Genomic DNA, 21,682 nt, shown 5'->3' with positions numbered 1-21,682 from the left:
CCTGAAGTAATGCACTCTAACCACTGCACCACCAAGGCTCAACTAAGGTACGATCCCTGTGTAATTTCTTTCTATTCTGTGCTGTCTAGTTTTCTTACGTACAAATACAGATAGCTCCCAATTTATGATCATAACTGGGATTAGAATTCCCATTGCTGACCTACAAATGCCCTACATGGCATTGTACCACACTACTTACGGGACCACCTTCTGCCGCACAAATCCCAGCGGCCGATAAGGTCCCACAGAGTTGGCCTTCTCCAGGTCCCGTCGACCAGACAATGACGTTTAGTGGGGCCTAGGGGAAGAGCCTTCTCTGTGGCGGCCCCGACTCTCTGGAACCAGCTCCCATCGGAGATTCGCACTGCCCCCAACCTCCTTGCCTTCCGCAAGACCCTTAAGACCCATCTATGTAGCCAGGCATGGGGCAGCTAGATCATGCCCCCCACCTCTGACCATTAAATGTTATGTATGGATGTGACTGAGTAGACTGACTGGTTTTTTTTTAACATAATGAGATTTTAGTTTACTGTTTTAACTATTAGATTTGTATTCATATTGTTTTGTATTGTATGTTGTGAGCTACCCCGGGTCCTTGGAGAGGGGCGGCATACAAGTCTAATAAATAATAATGATAATGATAATAGTAATAGTAATAATGATAATAATAATGATAATGATGTATGGATCATCGACATCGCAATCCCAGGGGACAGCAGAATTGAGGAGAAGCAGCTAGAGAAATTAGTGAAATACGAAGATCTAAAAATCGAGCTGCAACGACTCTGGCATAAGCCCGTGAAAGTGATCCCAGTGGTACTTGGCACGCTGGGCGCAGTGCCAAAGGATCTCAGCGGACATTTGAAAACCATTGGAATTGACAAAATCTCCATCTGTCAATTGCAAAAGGCCGCTTTACTTGGATCGGCACACATAATTTGCAGCTACATCACGCAGTCCTAGGTGCTTGGGAAACGCCCGACTGGTGATGAAATACGAAATCCAGCATAGTGATCTCGTTTGCTGAGTTGTATTGACATAATAATAATAATAATAATAATAATAATAATAATAATAATAATATAATAATAATTATTTATTATTATTATTATTATTATTGTTGTTGTTGTTTTGTTGTTGTTGTTGTTGTTGTTGTTATTATTATTATTATTATTATTATTATTATTGCTAAGCAAGGCAGTTGTTAAGTGAGTGGCATCCCATTTCGCAATCTCTTCCCCCGCCACCGTTGTTGTTGTTGTTGTTGTTGTTGTTATTATTATTATTATTATTATTATTATTATTAATTGGATTTGTATGCCGCCCCTCTTTGCAGACTCGGGGCGGCTAACAACAGTGGTAAAACAACATGAACAATTCAATTAATAAAAACAACTAAAAAACCCTTATTATAAAAAACCAAACATACACACAAACATACCATGCATAACTTGTAATAGCCTAGGGGGAAAGGATAACTTAACTCCCCCATGCCTGGCGACAAAGGTGGGTCTTAAGTAATTTGAGAAAGACAAGGAGGGTGGGGGCCGTTCTAATCTCTGGGGGGAGTTGGTTCCAGAGGGCCGGGGCCGCCACAGAGAAGGCTCTTCCCCTGGGGCCCACCAAACGACATTGTTTGGTTAAACGAATCATGTGGCCGTCATTGGAAACCAGCTGGGAGGGTTGCAAATGGTGGAGTCCACAACCCCAGGATGCTGCAACAATCATAAATAAATAAATACCAGTTGCCAAGCACCCAAATTCTGATCACATGACTGTGGGGAATGCTGCAATGATCTTAGGTGCAAGGACTGGTCGTAAGTCACTTTTCCCCAGTGCTGTTCTAATTTCAAAAAATCTCTAAATGCAGAGCTATGAGTCAAGGACTATCTGTGCTGTAATCATAATTTCCAGCCATTGAAAGACAACCTTCTCTGACATTTATAGCATCTTTCTAAGAGGGGTCTCCAACCTTGGCAACTTTTAAGACTTGTGTGAACTTCAAGTTCCAGAGTCAAAGGAATTCTGGGAGTTGAAGTCCACAGGTTTTAAAGTTGCCAAGGTTGGAGACCGCTGCATTAAACTATTCAGTCTCTCATCCAGCCCCACTCCACCCCACCCTACCCCACAATTTCAGGGACATTTGTATTACTTGATTTCTATTCAATATTTAAATGGCACCTTAGCTGTCCAGGGGTGGAGGAAGGCAAAGACTTTTTCTGCTAACTTAATTCATTCTCTGGCATTTGCAATTCTACACTTCGCCCTAATTAAATTTTCGCTTGATTAAAATTCTTTCCAGCAGGATCAATTTCAGGGATGGCTTGAACATGGGAATTGGGGGTCAGGTGGGGAAAGTAAGGCGCAAAAGCATCTAATTTGGCAAGTGGATATGAAGTGTTCTTTTTAAAAATGCTCTTGATCTACGATTCAATTCACAAGGTGCCCCTTAGGGAAGAAGGAAGAGGTGGTGCCTGTCTAAGGCAATATGTTCAGCTAAAATTCCAATTACAGCAGTTTTGTTTCCAGGTCGACAGGTGAGGGTCTGAATTTTTCCCTCCAAAGGGCCAGATTTGGCCCAGGTATTCTAGCTGCTAACCCCAACCCAACTACTTTTCTGTTAAAACAAATCACTGAGACCCCAAAAGAAACTGATATATTTAAGAAAGTCTTAGAATGCGCTGAGCTTGACATGATGACAAGAAGGTTGAAAAATCAAGAAGAATCAGAATTTTATGAGGTTTGGCAAAAGGTATATACAGTGATACCTCATCTTACAAATGCCTCGTCATACAAACTTTTCGAGATACAAACCCGGGGTTTAAGGTTTTTTTGCCTCTTCTTACAAACTATTTTCACCTTACAAACCCACCTCCGCCGCTGGAATGCCCCGCCTCCGGACTTCCGTTGCCAGCGAAGCACCCATTTTTGCGCTGCTGGGATTTCCCTGAGGCTCCCCTCCATGGGAAACCCCACCTCCGGACTTCCGTTGCCAGTGAAGCACTCGTTTTTGTGATGCTGGGATTCCCCTGAGGCTCCCCTCCATGGGAAACCCCACCTCCGGACTTCCGTTGCCAGAGAAGCATCCATTTTTGCGCTGCTGGGATTCCCCTGAGGCTCCCCTCCATGGGAAACCCCACCTTCGGACTTCCGTTGCCAGTGAAGCACTCGTTTTTGTGATGCTGGGATTCCCCTGAGGCTCCCCTCCATGGGAAACCCCACCTCCGGACTTCCGTTGCCAGAGAAGCATCCATTTTTGCGCTGCTGGGATTCCCCTGAGGCTCCCCTCCATGGGAAACCCCACCTTCGGACTTCCGTTGCCAGTGAAGCACTCGTTTTTGTGATGCTGGGATTCCCCTGCAGCATTGCAAAAACACAGAAGTCCAGAGGTGGGGTTTCCCATGGAGGGGAGCCTCAGGGGAATCCCAGCAGCGCAAAAACGGGAGCTTCGGCTGGCAAAAGGGTTGAATTTTGGGCTTGCACGCATTAATTGCTTTTCCATTGATTCCTATGGGAAACATTGTTTCGTCTTACAAACTTTTCACCTTAAGAACCTCGTCCCAGAACCAATTAAGTTTGTAAGACAAGGTATCACTGTATCTGGTGGGATACAAAGAAACAGAGATAACCTTATTTTTACATTATTTTAAATATATTTGTACTTAGTAGTTATATTGTATTAGACAGTGATTATTAACAATATAAAGATAAACTCCTTCTTTCCTCTTCTACCGTTTCTCTTTTTTTTCTTTCTTCATAGTTCATTTCAAGTCATAATTTTAAAATTTCTATATATTTTTAAATGTTTTAGATATGTTTTTTTACTTATTTTCTTACAATTGATATATTCAAGTATTTTATAATTAATGCTAAAGTTAGTTTATTTTTTTTTATTTTTTACTTATTATAAATATAAAGATGACTTCTACTTTGAGAGGACCGATTGTTGCTCCACTAAATGTTACATGTAATGTATGTTTTGTCTGTCTTTGCAATTTAATAAAAAATATTTTTTTAAAAAATAAATAAAAATAAAACAAATCACTGTTGTGACAATCCAAATTAATGGACGTGAGCATGCCTGGATTTATGAGATTAGTTATTATTTTAATGTGATGCAGCCATTCTGACTTTTTTTGGCAAAGTCTCACAGAAACGGTTTTACCAAAAAGCATGGGGACCAGTGGCTGCACCAATTGTTTTGATGAACAGGATGACAGGTAGTCCTCGCTTTGTGACCACTATTGGTCCCAAACATTGTCATTCAGTGAGGCAGTCGTTATGTGAGTTGCACCCAGTTTTACAACCTTTTTTTTCTTTGCTGCATTCACTAAGCTAATCAGAACGGTTGTTAAACGAATCATGCAATTGTTAAGCAAATCTGCCTTCCCCCAATTGACTCTGCAAAATGACTCTGCAGCAAAATGAATGGTTGTGAGTAAAGGACTACTATAGGCTGTATGCTCTAATTTATTTATTATCTATTTTATATGCTTTTATATTATTTTCCTCTTGTTTGTTTTATATACAAGTGCTATATTGCTTGTTTTTACATTTGTTTTAAAGAGAGTAGAGTAGAGCAGAGAAGAGCGGAGAGGAGAAGAGAAGAGAAAAAAATAATAAAATAAAATAAAATAATAAAATAATAAAATAATAAAATAAGTAGGGAAAGCAAGTAGGATGCTTGGCTGCATAGCTAGAGGTATAACAAGCAGGAAGAGGGAGATTATGATCCCGCTATATAGAATGCTGGTGAGACCACATTTGGAATACTGTGTTCAGTTCTGGAGACCTCACCTACAAAAAGATATTGACAAAATTGAACGGGTCCAAAGACGGGCTACAAGAATGGTGGAAGGCCTTAAGCATAAAACGTATCAGGAAAGACTTAATGAACTCAATCTGTATAGTCTGGAGGACAGAAGGAAAAGGGGGGACATGATCGAAACATTTAAATATATTAAAGGGTTAAATAAGGTCCAGGAGGAAAGTGTTTTTAATAGGAAAGTATACACAAGAACAAGGGGACACAATCTGAAGTTAGTTGGGGGAAAGATCAAGAGCAACATGAGAAAATATTATTTTACTGAAAGAGTAGTAGATCCTTGGAACAAACTTCCAGCAGACGTGGTAGATAAATCCACAGTAACTGAATTTAAACATGCCTGGGATAAACATATATCCATCCTAAGATAAAATACAGAAAATAGTATAAGGGCAGACTCGATGGGCCATGAGATCTTTTTCTGCCGTCAGACTTCTATGCTTCTATGTTTCTATAATAAAATAAAATAAAATAATAAAATAAAATAATAAAATAAAATAATAAAATAAAATAAATAACTGTCGGATGCACAGCACTGAGTACATCTCATATGTTATACTGTCCACTCTCCTCCCCCCCCCAGTCCCCAACTCACTGATTGGCTGCCCTTCCAGGAAGTGGATGTTATGCAGCACTTCACCCTGCTTGGCCCGCATGTTCTCCAGCCAATACCTGATGATGTTTTGGCGTTCCTGAAAGCAAGATGGAAAAGCCGTGAACAGTTTGGATTAACAGCCTCTCGTTCAAAGTCATACCCAGGGCTGGACTGTGTCTCTACGGCTCTCTCGAAAGCCATCAATTCTCTCCGCCTGGATCGCAATGTCCCAACCAGCTGTGAATCGGGACACACAACTCCTACCAAAGCAATGACAGAGGACAGACTGTTCCAGGACGCAGGAAACCACCCCACTCAACAAGGCTGTCCGTGCAGGAAATATACCTTTGTGTGGTGCAGGTCTGCTCTGCAGATGTGATACAGCTATTAGCTGGGAGCAGCGAGTACAAGTATTGGGGGGGGGGAGCTATGGATAAGGGCGCTCAGTGATGGGCTCCTACAGGTACGGTCAGGTATGCAGTACTGGTAGCAAAATTTTGAATTTTTTTCTTTTTTTCCCTTCTGGGTTCTGGGTATAGATAGTTATAGTTAGTTATAGTTTATTAGATTTGTATGCCACCCCTCTCCGAAGACTCGGGGCGGCTGACAGCATAACAGTAATACAATACATTACAAATCTAATAATAAAAAATTAAATCCATTTAAGAAGACATTAATAACATAATAAAACCCCTAACTATGCAGTCATACACATTCAACCTAATGTTTCTCCTATCACAGTAAATGAGGTTGAATGTGTATAATTTTAGAAGAGCTGTGCATGTGTGTGTTTATTTACATACACATACAGTTTATATAGTAGATAATGTATATTTATGTGTGGCTTTGTGTAATACATAGAATTAAATGGTATATTTTGGACGTACCGTAATAGTAAAGAGGGAAATTGTATTTCTTCGAGGCGAGGAGAGGCCAGGCACCCTAACTCAAACCCTTGACGTGACATCAAGTTTAAGCTAGTCACATGACCTTTAGCCACCCCCAGTCACATGATCGCCAAGCCACTCCCACCTGGTCACATGGCCAGTAAGCCACACCCACAAAATAAGCCACGTCCACAGTGTGATAGTAAAAAAATGTGTAGCCCTTCACTGAGAGTACCCCATAACCAGTGATGGACTGCTACCGGAACGGTAAGGTACTCCATTTCAGTAGCAATTTTGGAGATGCATGGGCAGCTGCACATCCCGATGTGCGCAAGCACGCCCTGCACATGATTTTGCTTCTGCGCTTATGCAGTGTTGTGGTTCAGCCTGAGTCAGAGCAAAGACCAGCTGCGTCTCTGCTGGCTCCATGCCCGGTGGAGGCTGAGAGCGAAGAGGAGAGTTCTTGGCAGCCAGACAGGGGAGATTACAGTCAGGAATATGACAAGGAAGAAAGGCCTGGGAGCCCTGGGGAAGGGCTCTCGCAAGCAAGTAGCTTGGATTCTTTGGAGTCCTTGGAGTCATTGGATGACGAAGCACAAGCTATCATTAGTATGCGACAGAGACGCATAGATCAAAGGAGGCAGCAACTGAAGAGATATTATCAGCGTTGACTGAGGAACACCAAGGGGTTGGGTGTGGTCCTCATTAGCAGGGAAGGGTTTATAAGGCAGGCAAACTCTTTCGGCAGCGTGGAGTGTTATCACAGTGGAGTTGGTGTTATCTGCCTTTTCTCTCAGCGTTTTGTTCCTGGCTCGTGGCCCAGCAGTCTTGAAGACCCGTGGGAGGTTTGTGCCTGTTAGCAACAGCCTCGTTTGTCATCAAGGATCCTGTGTTTCTGTATGAACAATTGCCTTCGTGTATCTATTTGGAGTTCCAGTGTTTTCCTGATCTGTAAGGACATTTTCTGTTGGCTTCTTTTCTCTTTACCATTATAAAACTGTGTTTGGATTCAACCGGTGTGTCTGGCTTATCTTTTTGGGTTGGTCATAGCTTCCGGAGTGACCCAGACAGAACATGCAGCAAGCGAAATCTCACGTGAAGATGCTCATACGCGTGAGATTTCGCTGGGTTTTGCTGTTTTTTTGCTTCTGCGCATGTGCAGAAGCAAAAATATCAGTAAAAAATGCCAAAATATCACTCACGTGAGCATCTTCCCACAAGATTTCGCTTGCTGCGCATGCGCAGAAGCGAAATCTTGTGTTGAATGGCGTGTGCCCACCCACTGGGTGCCTGTGCCAGCCTCGGCAAGCCTTCCCTGCCTATAACCCAGATCTAGTTTTGGTACACAGCATGGGAAAGATCAGGAGTTAGAAGGGGAAGCCCTAAATCAGGGCTCCCCAAAGTTGACAACTTTTAAGGCTTGTGGACTTCAACTTCTGGAATTCCCTAGCTACCATGGCTGGTTGAGGTATACTGGGAGCTGAAGTCCATAATCTTAAAGTTGCCAACTTTGGAAACCCCTGCCCTAAATGAAAACAAAAAAAAGAGGGGCTAAGTAAGATCTTCCCATGGGATCCCAGAGGGCCGAAGAAAGTTTGTTGAAAGCAAACATTCAAAAGTGGAGATTGTGGGGGTAAGAAAGGAGAGACAGAGGAGGATGAGTCAGCAGACTGTGTTCAAAACACATCCAATGAATGCAAAGTGAGTGAATTCGCCTATTAGTCTAATTGAAATATTGTGCTAATTAGGCTGCCAGTTTCGGAAGTCTGGATTATGACAAGCCTAGCCATGAGGCACTCTTAGCCTTGAATGACATTTGATTTAGTTTCTGCCGAATTCCATTGAATCTCACACTACACAAATACAATCCTGTCAATATGATCTTTCTTCTTTGCCTTCAATAAATATGGCAATTTGTGAGCAGTATTCATCGGGATTTCAGATGCCTTGTCTTAAAAAAATTAAATAAAAATTATTATATTTATTTATTTTGTCAACTATTTATTGGTAGTATACAAAGAAATAACACTGTTTATATACATGATACTGGTAGTAATAAGAGAGAAACCTAGGACAGGGACGGTAGACATGCTGATGCACTTATGCACGCCCCTTACTGACCTCTTAGGAATCGGGTGAGGTCAATAGTGGATAGTTTAAGGGTAGGTTTGAGGGTTTGGTGATGAAACTACAGAGTCCGGTAGTGAGTTCCATGCATTAACAACTGGGTTGCTGAAGTCATATTTTCTACAGCTGAGTTTGGAGTGGTTCACTTTGAGTTTGCATCTGTTCTGTGCTCGTGTATTGTTGTGATTGAAGCTGAAGTAGTCGTTGACAGGAAGGAACGTTGTAGCAGATGATTTTATGGGCTATGCTTGGTTGTGTTTAAGGCAAGAAAGCTCCAAGCTTTTTAAGCCTAGGATTTCAAGTCTGGTTGCGTATGGTATTCTGTTGCGAGTAGAGGACCAGTTCGGCCTGATTCTGGCGTACTGGTAGCGGCAGCGGCCGGTGATTCAGAGAACTGGTAGCGGCGGTGTCACGCTGTATATTGACAGCCCCTCAGAGACATTTAGTAATGAAACAGTTAACTAGTTTGTGTTATTGGATCCTCCTCTTATGTCACAATATCCTGCCAACCTCACTTCCTTCTTCTCTCCTTCTTCTTCCTAACCTCTATGAACCTCCATGATGTAAGACGTATATGTATTGCTGTCCCACGAGACAGTCTTTTATTTGTTTATTTCTGTTTTTAAAATAAAGATATCTTGTTTAAAATGAATTAAAGGCTTTTATCCATCGACTCCAAGGAGTTTAAGGTCCTAACAGACCTTTAATAATTTCCCCCCCGCCGTGAGAGGCGGCAGCAGCATGAGGCTCCGCCCACCTGCCGGATGTCGCCATTTTCTTTTTTTTAATCCTTTGAGCACGCACAAAGCCTTTTGTGCAGGCACAGAGGGTGAAAAAGCACACACAACAATGGCAAAACGCACAAATCCGAACCAGTAGGAAAGGTGTATCTAGGTTTCACTGCTGGCCTCGTCCAAAGCTTCGGGGACATGAATGCAACAGATAGCCCTGGGTCTTAATGGAGCCCATGGCAGAAAAAGAAACAGAGGGCCATTAGCTATAAGCACTCTACAGAGCCTCCCTGGCAAACTATTAATAAAAAACAGCTCCTTGGGGACAGATCAGAGAGGTCTGTGTCCTCGTTTCTGGAGAGCACTGAAGTAATAAGTCTTTGAGGAAACCAGAGTTTGTCTGATCTAGCAAATATTTCGATCAACCCAGCAGGATTGTCTGTAGAGGTCCTTAGCAGTCAATGGCTTTTCTACCCAACAGCAACCAGAACCAAAGGAGAATATTTGGTGGCGTGGGTGACGGTCTCCACTCACAGTCACTCACGGCCTCATCACCTCGAGGCTTGATTACTGCAATGCGCTCTACATGGGGCTACCCTTGAAGAGCGTCCGGAGACTTCAGTCACTCCGAAACGCAGCCGTGCAAGCTGTCATGGGTGTAACATAGAAACATAGAAGATTGATGACAGAAAAAGACCTCATGGTCCATCTAGTCTGCCCTTATACTATTTTTTGTATTTTATCTTAGGGTGGATATATGTTTATCCTAGGCATGTTTAAATTCAGCTACTGTGGATTTACCAGCCACGTCTGCTCGAAGTTTGTTCCAAGGATCTACTACTTTCAGTAAAATAATATTTTCTCATGTTGCTTTTGATCTTTCCCCCAACTAACTTCAGATTGTGTCCCCTTGTTCTTGGGTTCACTTTCCTATTAAAAACACTTCCCTCCTGAACCTTATTTAACCCTTTAACATATTTAAATGTTTTGATCATGTCCCCCCTTTTCCTTCTGTCCTCCAGACTATACAGATTGAGTTCATTAAGTTTTTCCTGATACGTTTTATGCTTAAGACCTTCCACCATTCTTGTAGCCCGTCTTTGGACCCGTTCAATTTTATCAATATATTTTTGTAGTGAGGTCTCCAGAACTGAACACAGTATTCCAAATGTGGTCTCACCAGCACTGTATATAGCGGGATCACAATCTCCCTCTTCCTGTACCTAGATACACACATGTAACTCCCAACACTCCACGAGCGGCACTGGCTTCCGGTCGATCTCTGAGCGCAACTCAAGGTGTTGGCTATTACCTATAAAGACCTACATGGCTTAGGACCAGATTACTTACTGGACTATCTTCTGCCTCACACATCCCAGCGACCAATCAGATCTCAATGTTGGCTGGCGGGACCATGGGGGAAAGCCTTCTCTGTGGTGGCTCCGGCACTCTGGAACCAGCTTCCCCCAGAGATTCGTACCGCCCCCACTCTCCTGACCTCCCGAAATGTCCTTAAAAACACAGCTTTTCCGACAGGCCTGGGAAGACCGTTGAGCATTGACACCTGGCTCCTGTCCGACTGTTGTATGATGGTGAGATGAATGTTTTTGTTACGGGGTTTCAACTTTTGTATCATATTTTATTGTTGTTCGCCACCCTGAGGAGATGGGCGGCATATAAATGTAATAAAATAAAATCAAAAATCAAATATTTGTAGCTCAGAGTTGGCATGAGGGTTCCTTGGCGGTCTCTGAGCTTGTAGTGGAAGGTCTTAAGCATAAAACGTATCAGGAAAGACTTAATGAACTCAATCTGTATAGTCTGGAGGACAGAAGGAAAAGGGGGGACATGATCGAAACATTTAAGTATGTTAAAGGGTTAAATAAGGTTCAGGAGGGAAGTGTTTTTAATAGGAAAGTGAACACAAGAACAAGGGGACACAATCTGAAGTTAGTTGGAGGAAAGATCAAAAGCAACATGAGAAAATATTATTTTACTGAAAGAGTAGTAGATCCTTGGAACAAACTTCCAGCAGACATGGTTGGTAAATCCACAGTAACTGAATTTAAACATGCCTGGGATAAACATATATCCATCCTAAGATAAAATACAGAAAATAGTATAAGGGCAGACTAGATGGACCATGAGGTCTTTTTCTGCCGTCAGACTTCTATGTTTCTAGACCAGTGATGGCAACCCTTTTTTTCCTCAGGTGCTGAAAAAGCGTGTGTGCACACTATTGTGTGTCTGTGTAGTGCCCACACCCATAATTCAATGCCTTGGCAAGGTGAAAAAGCTTCCCCTACTACCCGGAGGCCCTCTGGAGGACGGAAGCGGCCTGTTTCCCAACTTCTGGTGGGCCCAGTAGGCTTGTGTTTCTCCCTCCCCAGCCTCCAAAGGCTTCCCTGGAGCTGAGGGAGGGTAAAAACACCCTCTCCTACCGTGTTTCCCCGAAAATAAGACACTGTCTTATATTAATTTTTGCTCCAAAAGTTGTGCTACATCTTATTTTCAGGGGGTGCCTTATATTTCTCAAATAAGACAAATTCACAGGCAGAAAAGCTGACACCCCCAAAGAAAGTGTACCGTACGGTACACTGATTACGGTACGGTACCTGTCAGTATGGCACCCACACACACAAACAACGGCACTTATATGGTACAACAGTATACTCCCGCTATTGCAGCTTCCGTCCACCAAAGGAACTACAGTCTACGCACTGCAGTGGAGACTGTAATGGCGGTGAGACAGCAGCAGACTGTGTCTGCTGTACTGGACGGTACAAAGCGATGGAAGGGGCCAGCAGGGGACGCCACATTATTACGGTACCGCTATGAACAGCTTTGAATGGTACCGTATGTTTTTCCACCGTACCGTATGTAAACTTGACTACGCCTTATTTTTGGGGGGTGCCTTATATTAGCAAATTCTGCAAAACCTCTGACATGCCTTACTTTCAGGGTATGTCTTATTTTCGGGGAAACAGGGTATCTCCCCGGAGGCTCTCTGGAAGCCAAAAACGCCCTACCAGAACCTCTGGACGAGCCAAAAATCAGCTGGCCGGCACACATGCACGTTGGAGCTGAGCTAGGGCAACAGCTCAGGTATCAGCAGATATGGCTCCACGTGCCACCTGTGGCAACTGTGCCATAGGTTCGCCACCACTGTTGTGGATGCTTCATTACCCAAACTAGCTAACACCATTGGTGCTAGGAGATTATTTTTCTCCTCTTCCTCCCTGCCCCAGAGGACTCACCTGAGAAGTGAAAAAATAGAGCTCGTTTTCTATGTTCTCGTAGATGTAATCTTCCTCGCAGGAGAAACTGCGCATTCCACCCCCAAATTCAGCCTTCACGGGCTTCCGCAAGCCGATCTCGTCTGCCCCCCGGAGCAAACTGCCAAGAGAAGGGAAAACAGGAGAGTGAGAATTTTTTTTTGCCTTCCCCCAACTCTCAGGAACACTCCGTGGACTTCCCAGACCCTTTGTATACCCCATTTTTTGGGGGGGGAAAGTGGAAGAATGAAAAATGGGTCGTTTTTGCAAAAAACGGGGTGCACAGAGGGTTGAGAGGCTTTCAGAAAAAGTCTGGGGAGGGCAAAAGCTTATTTCCTTACTTACCTCTTTGAAATCTATCTATCTATCTATCTATCTATCTATCTATCTATCTATCTATCTATCTATCTATCTATCTACCTACATCTATATCTATCTATCTAATCTAATCTATCTATCTATCTATCTATCTATCTATCTATCTATCTATCTATCTATCTATCTATCTATCTATCTATCTATCTATCTATCTATCTATCTATCTATCCTGTCTGTCTGTCTATCTATCTACCTACCTACCTACCTACCTATCCATCCATCCACTCATCCATCCATATACACTGCTCACAAAAATAAAGGCAACACTCAAAGAACACATCCTAGATCTGAATGAATAAAATATCCTCATTGAATACTTTGTTCTGTACAAAGTTGAATGTGCACAACAGCATGTGAAATTGATTGTCAATCAGTGTTGCTTCCTAAGTGGGCAGTTTGATTTCACAGACGTTTGATTTACTTGGAGTTATATTCTGTTGTTTTAAGTGTTCCCTTTATTTATTTATTTTTTTGAGCAGTGTATATCCATTTTCATGGTTTTGCTCTATCTCTTTAAACCAGTGGTTCTCAACTTTATCAACTTTAGGCTATTTGAAATTCAACTCCCAGAATTCTCCAGCCAGCATGCTCAAAGGTTGAGATAGACTGCTTTAGACTAGCTTTATAGTGCTTCCTCCAGCAGTAGTTAAATTACTAGGCTGCCTAAATCTCTCCTGCCCATCTACTCCTGCCAACTTGCCCGTCTATCCCTCTTGCCAACCTCCAAGGGGACTTACCTTTCATAGGTTGCTGTCACAAAGAATGCATAGACCCGGGTGTGTTTGTGATGCCGAATCTGGATGATGAGCTCTGGGATTCCCAAACGCATGTGGTTCAACAGCCATAGTAATGTGTGGTCATCAGTTGTATCTGGGAGGATGAAACACAAATGCAAGCTTTCTAATTCTGCAAACACGATACCTGCAATCTTCCTCCAGGCATAGTTCCCTCTAAGCTGAGCAGTGAGCAATGGCTCACTTAAAAATCATCATCAACTCAGAGTTTTTCAAACCTGCCCAGAAGCCGAGAGGGAAAGAGTGAGAGGGAAAGAGTGCCGCCCAGTCCCGAAGGGACTGCCGCTCAGACACTATACTTTTCCGCCCACCCCAAAAAAAAATTAGAGGGAACACTGCCTCCAGGTGGAAGTTAATGTCATTCATTCATTCATTCATTTGCACATTGCATGCACCCATGGCAAACAATTTGATCGCTTATATGTATCCGGACTGTTGTGCCTCGCTCGCATCCTGCACAATTAGTGATGGACCCAGAAGACTCAGAGACAGTGGAGGCGCGGTACAGGCGTCCTGTGTTCCTGGCAGTCCCGAGACTGACAGCGAAGAAGACGTGGTGTCGGAGTCTGAAGAGCAACCAGGGCCTTCTGCACCTCCTGAGATGAGTGACTCAGGAGGAGGAGCCTGTCCTGGATGCTAGGATTTGCAGGGCCTCTAGGAGGCATGAGTGGTTACTCAGAAGGAGGTTTACTCGTGACTACTGGGCCACGCTCCCAGGGTATTTAAGAGTAAATCACGCCATGCTTCGGTGCAGAGAACAACGTAGGTTCATTCTAGTATCTAATTTCTAGATCTTGTTTTTTCGGTCTGGGATTTACATTCTTGGTTTTCTGAGGAGCTCTGTGCTTCCAGCCAACTTCTGAATGACTTTGCTTTTGAATCTTGCTTCAACTTGGTAATTATTGTCATGATTATCTCTTCCTGGGGCGCTAGCCAGCTGATAAGACTTTACTTTCTTTTTTAAAAGACTTTAACTGCAAATACTCCTTGTATATAGTAAAATCCTATATTAATTAATCTGGTGGTTTGCATCTGCTTTTTGGAGGCTTGGTGCTGGGACAGAACATGGATGATATTTTATCTATCTATCTATCTATCTATCTATCTATCTATCTATCTATCTATCTATCTATTTATCTATCTCTATCTATCTATCTATCTATCTATCTATCTATCTATCTATCTATCTATCTACCTACCTACCTACATACCTACCTACCTATCGGATTTATATGGCGTCCCTCTTCGAGGACTCATTAAGTGTTGTACCACATGATTCTTGACAAATCTGTAATTTCTTTTATGTACCCTGAGAGCATGTGCACAAAGACAAATTCCTTGTGTGTCCAATCACACTCGGCCTATAAAATTCTACTCTATTCTATTCAAACATAAATACACACCTCGAGCACCCACGTTCATGGTTCCAATGCTCTGGGACAGAGTTGGAAACCTACTACACCCAGGACCCCTCATTATTAACTATGTTGGCTGGGCCTTCTGGGGATCAGAGTTCGGCTATAATTAGGAGGCACCGGTTAAATCAGTCCCGTGTCATAGATAATGCTCAGTATGACATTGGGTTAGACTAACACCCCCGAGAGACAGAAAATAAAAGGGATTATGAGTGGCAATCACAGGCCTTCACATAATTTGGTATACTGATATGGTGCCTCCGTGTCAGAAACAAGCAACCTAATCAACAGACATCCGTTCATGTGGCAGCCCTGTCACAAATTCTTAAACGCAGAGATGAATGTAACAGTGTTCAACAGGATATACATCTGAACCACTTCCAAAACAATGCAGAGAACCTTCTTCCTGGTTGACATCAAGCATGATGTCAACCAAAAGTGACTATCTATGGGTATCTCCCGTAGATAGCCACTTCCAAGGGTCTGTGCATTAAAGTCAGTAAAACAGTGGTGTCACAATTGAAGCTGATGGACTGTCCACCATCTTTCCAGTTTGGACGCAGTAATCTAATTTTGCAGCTGTTGCTGACTACAGGGATTCTCTTATATACTGTAAATGTTTCTGGGGTTTCAATTAGCCAAGGAGCAAAGTGGCAATCAGTGAAGACTGTGGCACTGTTTCCCTGAAAACAAGACCTATCCTAACACTAGCATGATTTTTACGTGTGCACTTAATATAATATCCTGCCGCATACCTCCCAGAAACCAATAAGATCGCACAGGGTTGGCCTTCTCTGGGTCCCACCGATTAAGCAATGCAGGTTGCCAGGGAGGGAAGGGCCTTCTCTGTGGCCACCCCGGCTCTATGGAACGAACTCCTCCCCCCAATGTCCATACTTCTCCCACACTGTTGGACTTCCGAAAGGCTACAAAGATCTGGCTTTGCCAGCAGGGCCTGGGAGCCATGAATTGTACATCTTTCATGGCCAAATTGTATTGAATGGTATGTTGTGTTGATTGGATTGCTGAGTTGTGAGGTTTTACTGGGGTTATTGTTTTAATTTATATTGGACTTCTTTTTATTGTTAACTGTATTTTTATATTTTGTTTTAAGCTGCCCTGAGTCCTTCAAATAAATAAATAAATAAAATAAAATAAAATAAAATAAAATAAAATAAAATAAAATAAATAAAATAAATAAAATAAATAAAATAAATAAAATAAATAAAATAAATAAAATAAATAAAATAAATAAAATAAATAAAATAAATAAAATAAATAAAATAAATAAAATAAATAAAATAAATAAAATAAATAAAATAAATAAAATAAATAAAATAAATAAAATAAATAAAATAAATAAAATAAATAAAATAAATAAATAAAATAAAATAAATAAAATAAAATAAATAAAATAAAATAAATAAATATTTAAACAAACAGACAAACAAATAAATAATAAATAAGCCCTACCCCCAAAATAAGCCCCACTTAAGAGCCTGCACAGCCAGACAACTGCCTATTCCATCTGGTTGCTTCCAGCGCCATTGACACAAGGTGAGGCAAAGCAAGCTGGAGGAGTGGATCTGCCCCATGCGCCCCACACCAGCTAACTCAGGGCCCCCTCAGAAAGGCCATCCACGCCCTGACAACTGCCTCACAGTGGCAGCACCAACAGCCATGTCCAGGCCACGTGGCCGCTGGCCCACTTCTTCTGAATACTTGTGGCCGCAACTGAGTGTCGGTGCCGCAGCCACAAGGCGAGGCAGGTGTTGGGGCAAGGATGGCCTGGCTGTGAGGCTCCTGAGGTAAACAGGTGCAGGATGCGTGAGGCAGCTCCAACCTCTGCCTCGCCTCATGGCATGTCGCTCAGCCTCCTGCTGTAGCCACAACCAAATAGAAGAAGTGGGCCGGTGGCCATGCAGCCTCCTGCTGGACATGGCTGCTGGTGCTGCCACCGCGAGGCAGGTGTTGGGGCGTGGGTGGCCTGGCTGGAGGGGCCCTGAGGTAAGCCATTGCAGGGCCCGTGGAGCCGTTCCACCTACCTCTGCCTCACGACAGTAGCACTAACACACCGAGGTGCTCATTTATTTTTTGCTTGATTATTTTTTCCAGAATCTTTCCTGGTATTGGGGTCAGACTGATAGATCTATAGTTTCCTGGATCTATTTCCCCCCCCTTTTTTTTGAAGATGGGAAAGCTCTTTTCCAGTCCTCTGGCAATTCTCCAGTGCTCCAGGATCTTTGAAAGATATAGTTCAGTGGTTCTGAGATCTCGTCTGCCAGTTCCTTCAGAACCTTGGGTTATAATCCACCTGGTCCTGGTACTTTGAACTTGTCTAGTGCAGACAGGTATTCACTTACCACTATCTTTCCTATATTAACTTCTGTTCTTAATATGATCAAGCAAAACAGTAAAATATCAGATTAATAAAAGTCAAATAATAATGTAATCTAGAAACATAGAAGACTGACGGCAGAAAAAGACCTCATGGTCCATCTAGTCTGCCCTTGTACTATTTCATGTATTTTATCTTACAATGGATATATGTTTATCCCAGGCATGTTTAAATTCAGTTACTGTGGATTTACCAACCACGTCTGCTGGAAGTTTGTTCCAAGGATCTACTACTGTTTCCCCCAACTAAAGTTATCTCAAGTTAAACAATGCTTGACTAATGCCTGAATTATTAATTGATCAATTTGTTTGCATAATGTTGAATTCCAATATTGCAAGATCACTTGCCCCCAAGGTTCCTGTAGCTCAACACCTTCTATCATTTCATCTCTGTTAGTGAAAATTAAATCCAATATGGCTGATCCTCTTGTTCCCTTCTCTACTTTCCTTCACTACTGGAGAGAGATGTAGGCACATCAACTTTTTTGAGTTCTGGGAGGAATGCCAGAATATAAATCTAATAGGATTGGTAGGCCAATTGTGAAAATGGTTTTAGGCTCATTCCCAAAGTATGTAGATGTAGTGATGCTGAGTGGGTGCAACCCAATAAAGAACAAAGTATTATTTTCCCAGACAGTGGAAATAAGTTCCATGAATCATTCCATTTACTGCCTCCTATTGCTGCTGTTTAAAACCCGCACAACCTTTTCTGATGCTCTGATAATAGTAAAAAGGGGGGGGGATACTTTACTATACTTTGACACATTTGTTTTTACTCCAATTCTCTGGCACAACTTTGTCTCTTTCTGTCTCTTTTGAAGTTTCTAACTATCATGTGCCTATGATGCTATTTAAATCCAATTAATTAATTGCTGGACCACATATGATCTTGTTATGAGCATAGCTGAGATGATTGCAGGCTTATTTTAGAGAAGGCCAGTTATTAATATGAATAACTGGAATGTTTGTGTGTGTGTTTGCTTTTAATAATGGGGTTTTTTAAATTATTAGATTTGTTCTTACATTGTTCTTGTTATTGTTGTGAGCCGCCCCGAGTCTACGGAGAGGGGCGGCATAAATAAATAAATAAATAAATAAATAAACAAACAAACAAACAAACAAATATAGAGAAGATTAAGGTCATTAATGAGCATAAAATAATGTTAGGAGTGAGATATGTACTTTTAAATAGCCAGCAGTTCATGCTGTCAGTCATGTCATTGTAAAGATATTCCATCGTTCTCTACTTAATGGATTTTCTGATTTTCTGAACTATGAGAAAAATGCAGGGGAAAAACAGGAAAATTTATTTATTTGATTTTTATTTATTTATTTCATTTTTGTGCCGCCCTTCTCCTTAGACTCAGGGCGGCTTACAGCATGTTAGCAATAGCACTTTTTAACAGAGCCAGCATATTGCCCCCACAATCTGGGTCCTCATTTTACCCACCTCGGAAGAATGGAAGGCTGAGTCAACCTTGAGCCGGTGATGAGATTTGAACCGCTGACCTGCAGATCTGGGCCCCATAAATCAAGCAATATGATTGTACAATATAATCTAGGAAAACTGACACTCTGGACTGATTCTAATAACATTCTAAATCAGTATAATGAAACAAGAATTGCTGTGCTCACACATTTTGGTTAAATAAACTATACCATGAAGTTCTTGTTTCAATCTAATCATAAGAAATGAATTCTGATCTTGCAGCACAATAGAACACACATCACTAAAATCCATTTTAATCTGGTGTAGTCCGAGATGGGTTCCTCCCAGTTTGGACGGTTCATCCAAACCGGTAGCAACCCACTGGTAAACAGCCTTGGTATATTTTATGGGTAGTCCTCAAATTACAAGAATTTGTTTAGCAACTGTTCAAAGTTAGAATAATTGTCAAGTCTGAAAATGGCCTGACTGCGGCCATTTTGGAGGCTTCACAATGGTGCCTCAATGGTGCTGAGGGGTAGGGAATATAGACAGCTGAGATTTTGTAGCCAAAACAAAATACTTTCTCCTGGGAACCAAGGTCATTGCCACAGGTGACTGAAAGAGGAGTGTTTCCAAACAATGGGGCAGCACCTTAATTGGACCATGTGACTGTTTGGGAAAGGGGGGCATTTTACTTTTAATTAGGCATAATTAAATTAAATCAGGCACCTTTCTAATGCTGCGACCCCTTAATACAGTTCCTCATGTTGCGGTGACCCCCAACCATAAGTCTAGCGCCAATTCTACCAACAGAGCTTTAAGCTGATTGGCAGGAAGGTCAGAGGGATACTCCCACTGTACATGACTGATTGGTCAGATTGTAACATTATGTTCCAAGGTGCAAGAATAGAAGCTTTAATAATAATAATAATAATAATAATAATAATAATAATAATAATAATAATAATTTATTAGATTTGTATGCCACCCCTCTCCGAAGACTCGGGGCAGCTCACAACAACGATAAAAAACAATATTATAACACCATGGGGAATTTGTTTTTCCCCAAAGTCTTATGGGACCCCTGTGAAACGGTTGTTCGACCCCTAAAGGTTGAAAACTATTGAATTAGGTGAAATCCGCAGAAACCTTTAGAGTCAGTTTTCACCAGTCTGTATCAAAATGATATATCCAATAAAGCTGTACTTTGAGAAACCTGCTTGCCGCAGAATTCTGTTTGCTATGGGTGTATTACTTGGAACCCTGACAGCCGCACTGAAAAAAGTTACTTACAAGCATTGCAGTATCCCCACTGTCATGTTATCAAAATTTGGTTGCTTGGTAACTAACATGTATTTACAACTGTTACAGCATCTCGAAGTTGTGTGATTGCCACTTGTGACCTGCCATCAAAGTAAATGGGGGAAGGAGGCACACTTAATGACTGGATAATTCACTTAACAACTGCAGTTAATAATTGCTTGTTGCAAAAAGATCATAAAACGAAGGACAGTCACTTCACAACCACTTTGGTCAGCAACAGCTCTGGACCCAGCTGTGATCATAATTAAAACCTGTTGTCAAGCCAAAGCCATAATTTTGAGTTAGAGACTGCCACAAGTAGGATAGCACTGTGGGAATTGGGGAGGGGTTGGTGCATGAGCGGGAAAATACTAGCCACAACAAATTCTTTCCAGAGATTCAAGGTCATCCTTTGTTCAGTGCCAGCCAGAAGTGCAGGGGAGGATTGAGGACATTGAGAGAATCGAAGTGGTATTAGGAATAATTAGAGGCAAACATAGTAAAGAAAATTATTACTTAATAAATCATATACTCACAGCTGCAAGATTAGCATTTGCACAAGTATGGAAGCAAGAAAAGACCCCAAACGAAGAAATGGTGATTAAAAAAATATTAGACTGCGCCAAATTTAGCAAATTAACATATGAGATACAAAACCAGCAAAATAAGGACTATTACAGAGTGTGGGAGAAATTATACAACTGGGTGGAAATTTTAAAACATGCATAGTAAATAGAATTGTACAAGATAAACTTTGTATACATATAAATTGTTAATGTTTAATATTGTTTGTATGGTGTTTAAATGTTTGTATGTTAAATAAAATCTTTAAAATAATAATAATTATTATTATTATTATTATTATTATTTTTTAATAATAATAATTATTATTATTATTTTAAAAAATTGATAATAATTGATAATTAATAATTTATTAGACTTGTATGCCACCCCTCTCCGAAGATTCGGAGCGTGGTTGTGGGGATGAGGGATGAATCTTAACCTGGGTGGAGAACTGTAAGAAAAGTTAGTATCGGGTTGTCTGCAGTTCGTAAGCAACATGGCTTTGTTAATAAATTGGAACTTGGAAGAAGGCCAAGGTTTGGGGACTGATGTATTTCTCTGATGTTATTTGGAACGCTGACACCTGTAATTGTTGGTTTCATTGCGAGCAGATGCTGCTCAGGCTCACTTTGTGTGAGATGGGTAACCATATAAATTTGATCAATGAATAAATAGGACATCCTCTGTGAGTGAATGCATGAAGAATTCTCTCTAGGCCCAGATGAATCCAACACACTATAAAGTGAAAGATGCCACATTTGGAATACTGTGTCCAGTTCTGGAGACTTCACCTACAAAAAGATATTGACAAAATTGAACGGGTCCAAAGACGGGCTACAAGAATGGTGGAAGGTCTTAAGCATAAAACGTATCAGGAAAGACTTCATGAACTCAGTCTGTATAGTCTGGAGGACAGAAGGAAAAGGGGGGACATGATCAAAACATTTAAATATGTTAAAGGGT

General features: G+C 41.6%; 1 protein-coding gene across 5 annotated transcripts in view; it reads right to left on the bottom strand.

Moving 5' to 3' along the window:
* Window positions 1–21,682, bottom strand: part of ANO8 (anoctamin 8) — a 104,136-nt gene that overhangs the window by 45,952 nt on the left and 36,502 nt on the right. For 4 of the 5 annotated variants that reach the window (XM_070747540.1, XM_070747550.1, XM_070747512.1 and 1 more), the window contains exons 3-5: window positions 13,556–13,688; window positions 12,423–12,561; window positions 5,421–5,517 (exon numbers count right to left, since the gene is read on the bottom strand). In XM_070747540.1, coding sequence (XP_070603641.1) covers window positions 5,421–5,517; window positions 12,423–12,561; window positions 13,556–13,688 — 369 coding nt within the window. Of the gene's footprint in view, window positions 1–5,420; window positions 5,518–12,422; window positions 12,562–13,555; window positions 13,689–18,606; window positions 18,697–21,682 lie in introns of all 5 variants that reach the window. The other variant, XM_070747531.1, reaches the window with a different exon arrangement.

The sequence above is a fragment of the Erythrolamprus reginae genome, chromosome 1 (genome assembly GCF_031021105.1).
Source record: "Erythrolamprus reginae isolate rEryReg1 chromosome 1, rEryReg1.hap1, whole genome shotgun sequence".
NCBI classification, from domain to species: Eukaryota; Metazoa; Chordata; class Lepidosauria; order Squamata; family Dipsadidae; genus Erythrolamprus; species Erythrolamprus reginae.
Note: the sequence above shows the minus strand (reverse complement) of the source record. Positions and strands in the feature narration are given on the sequence as shown.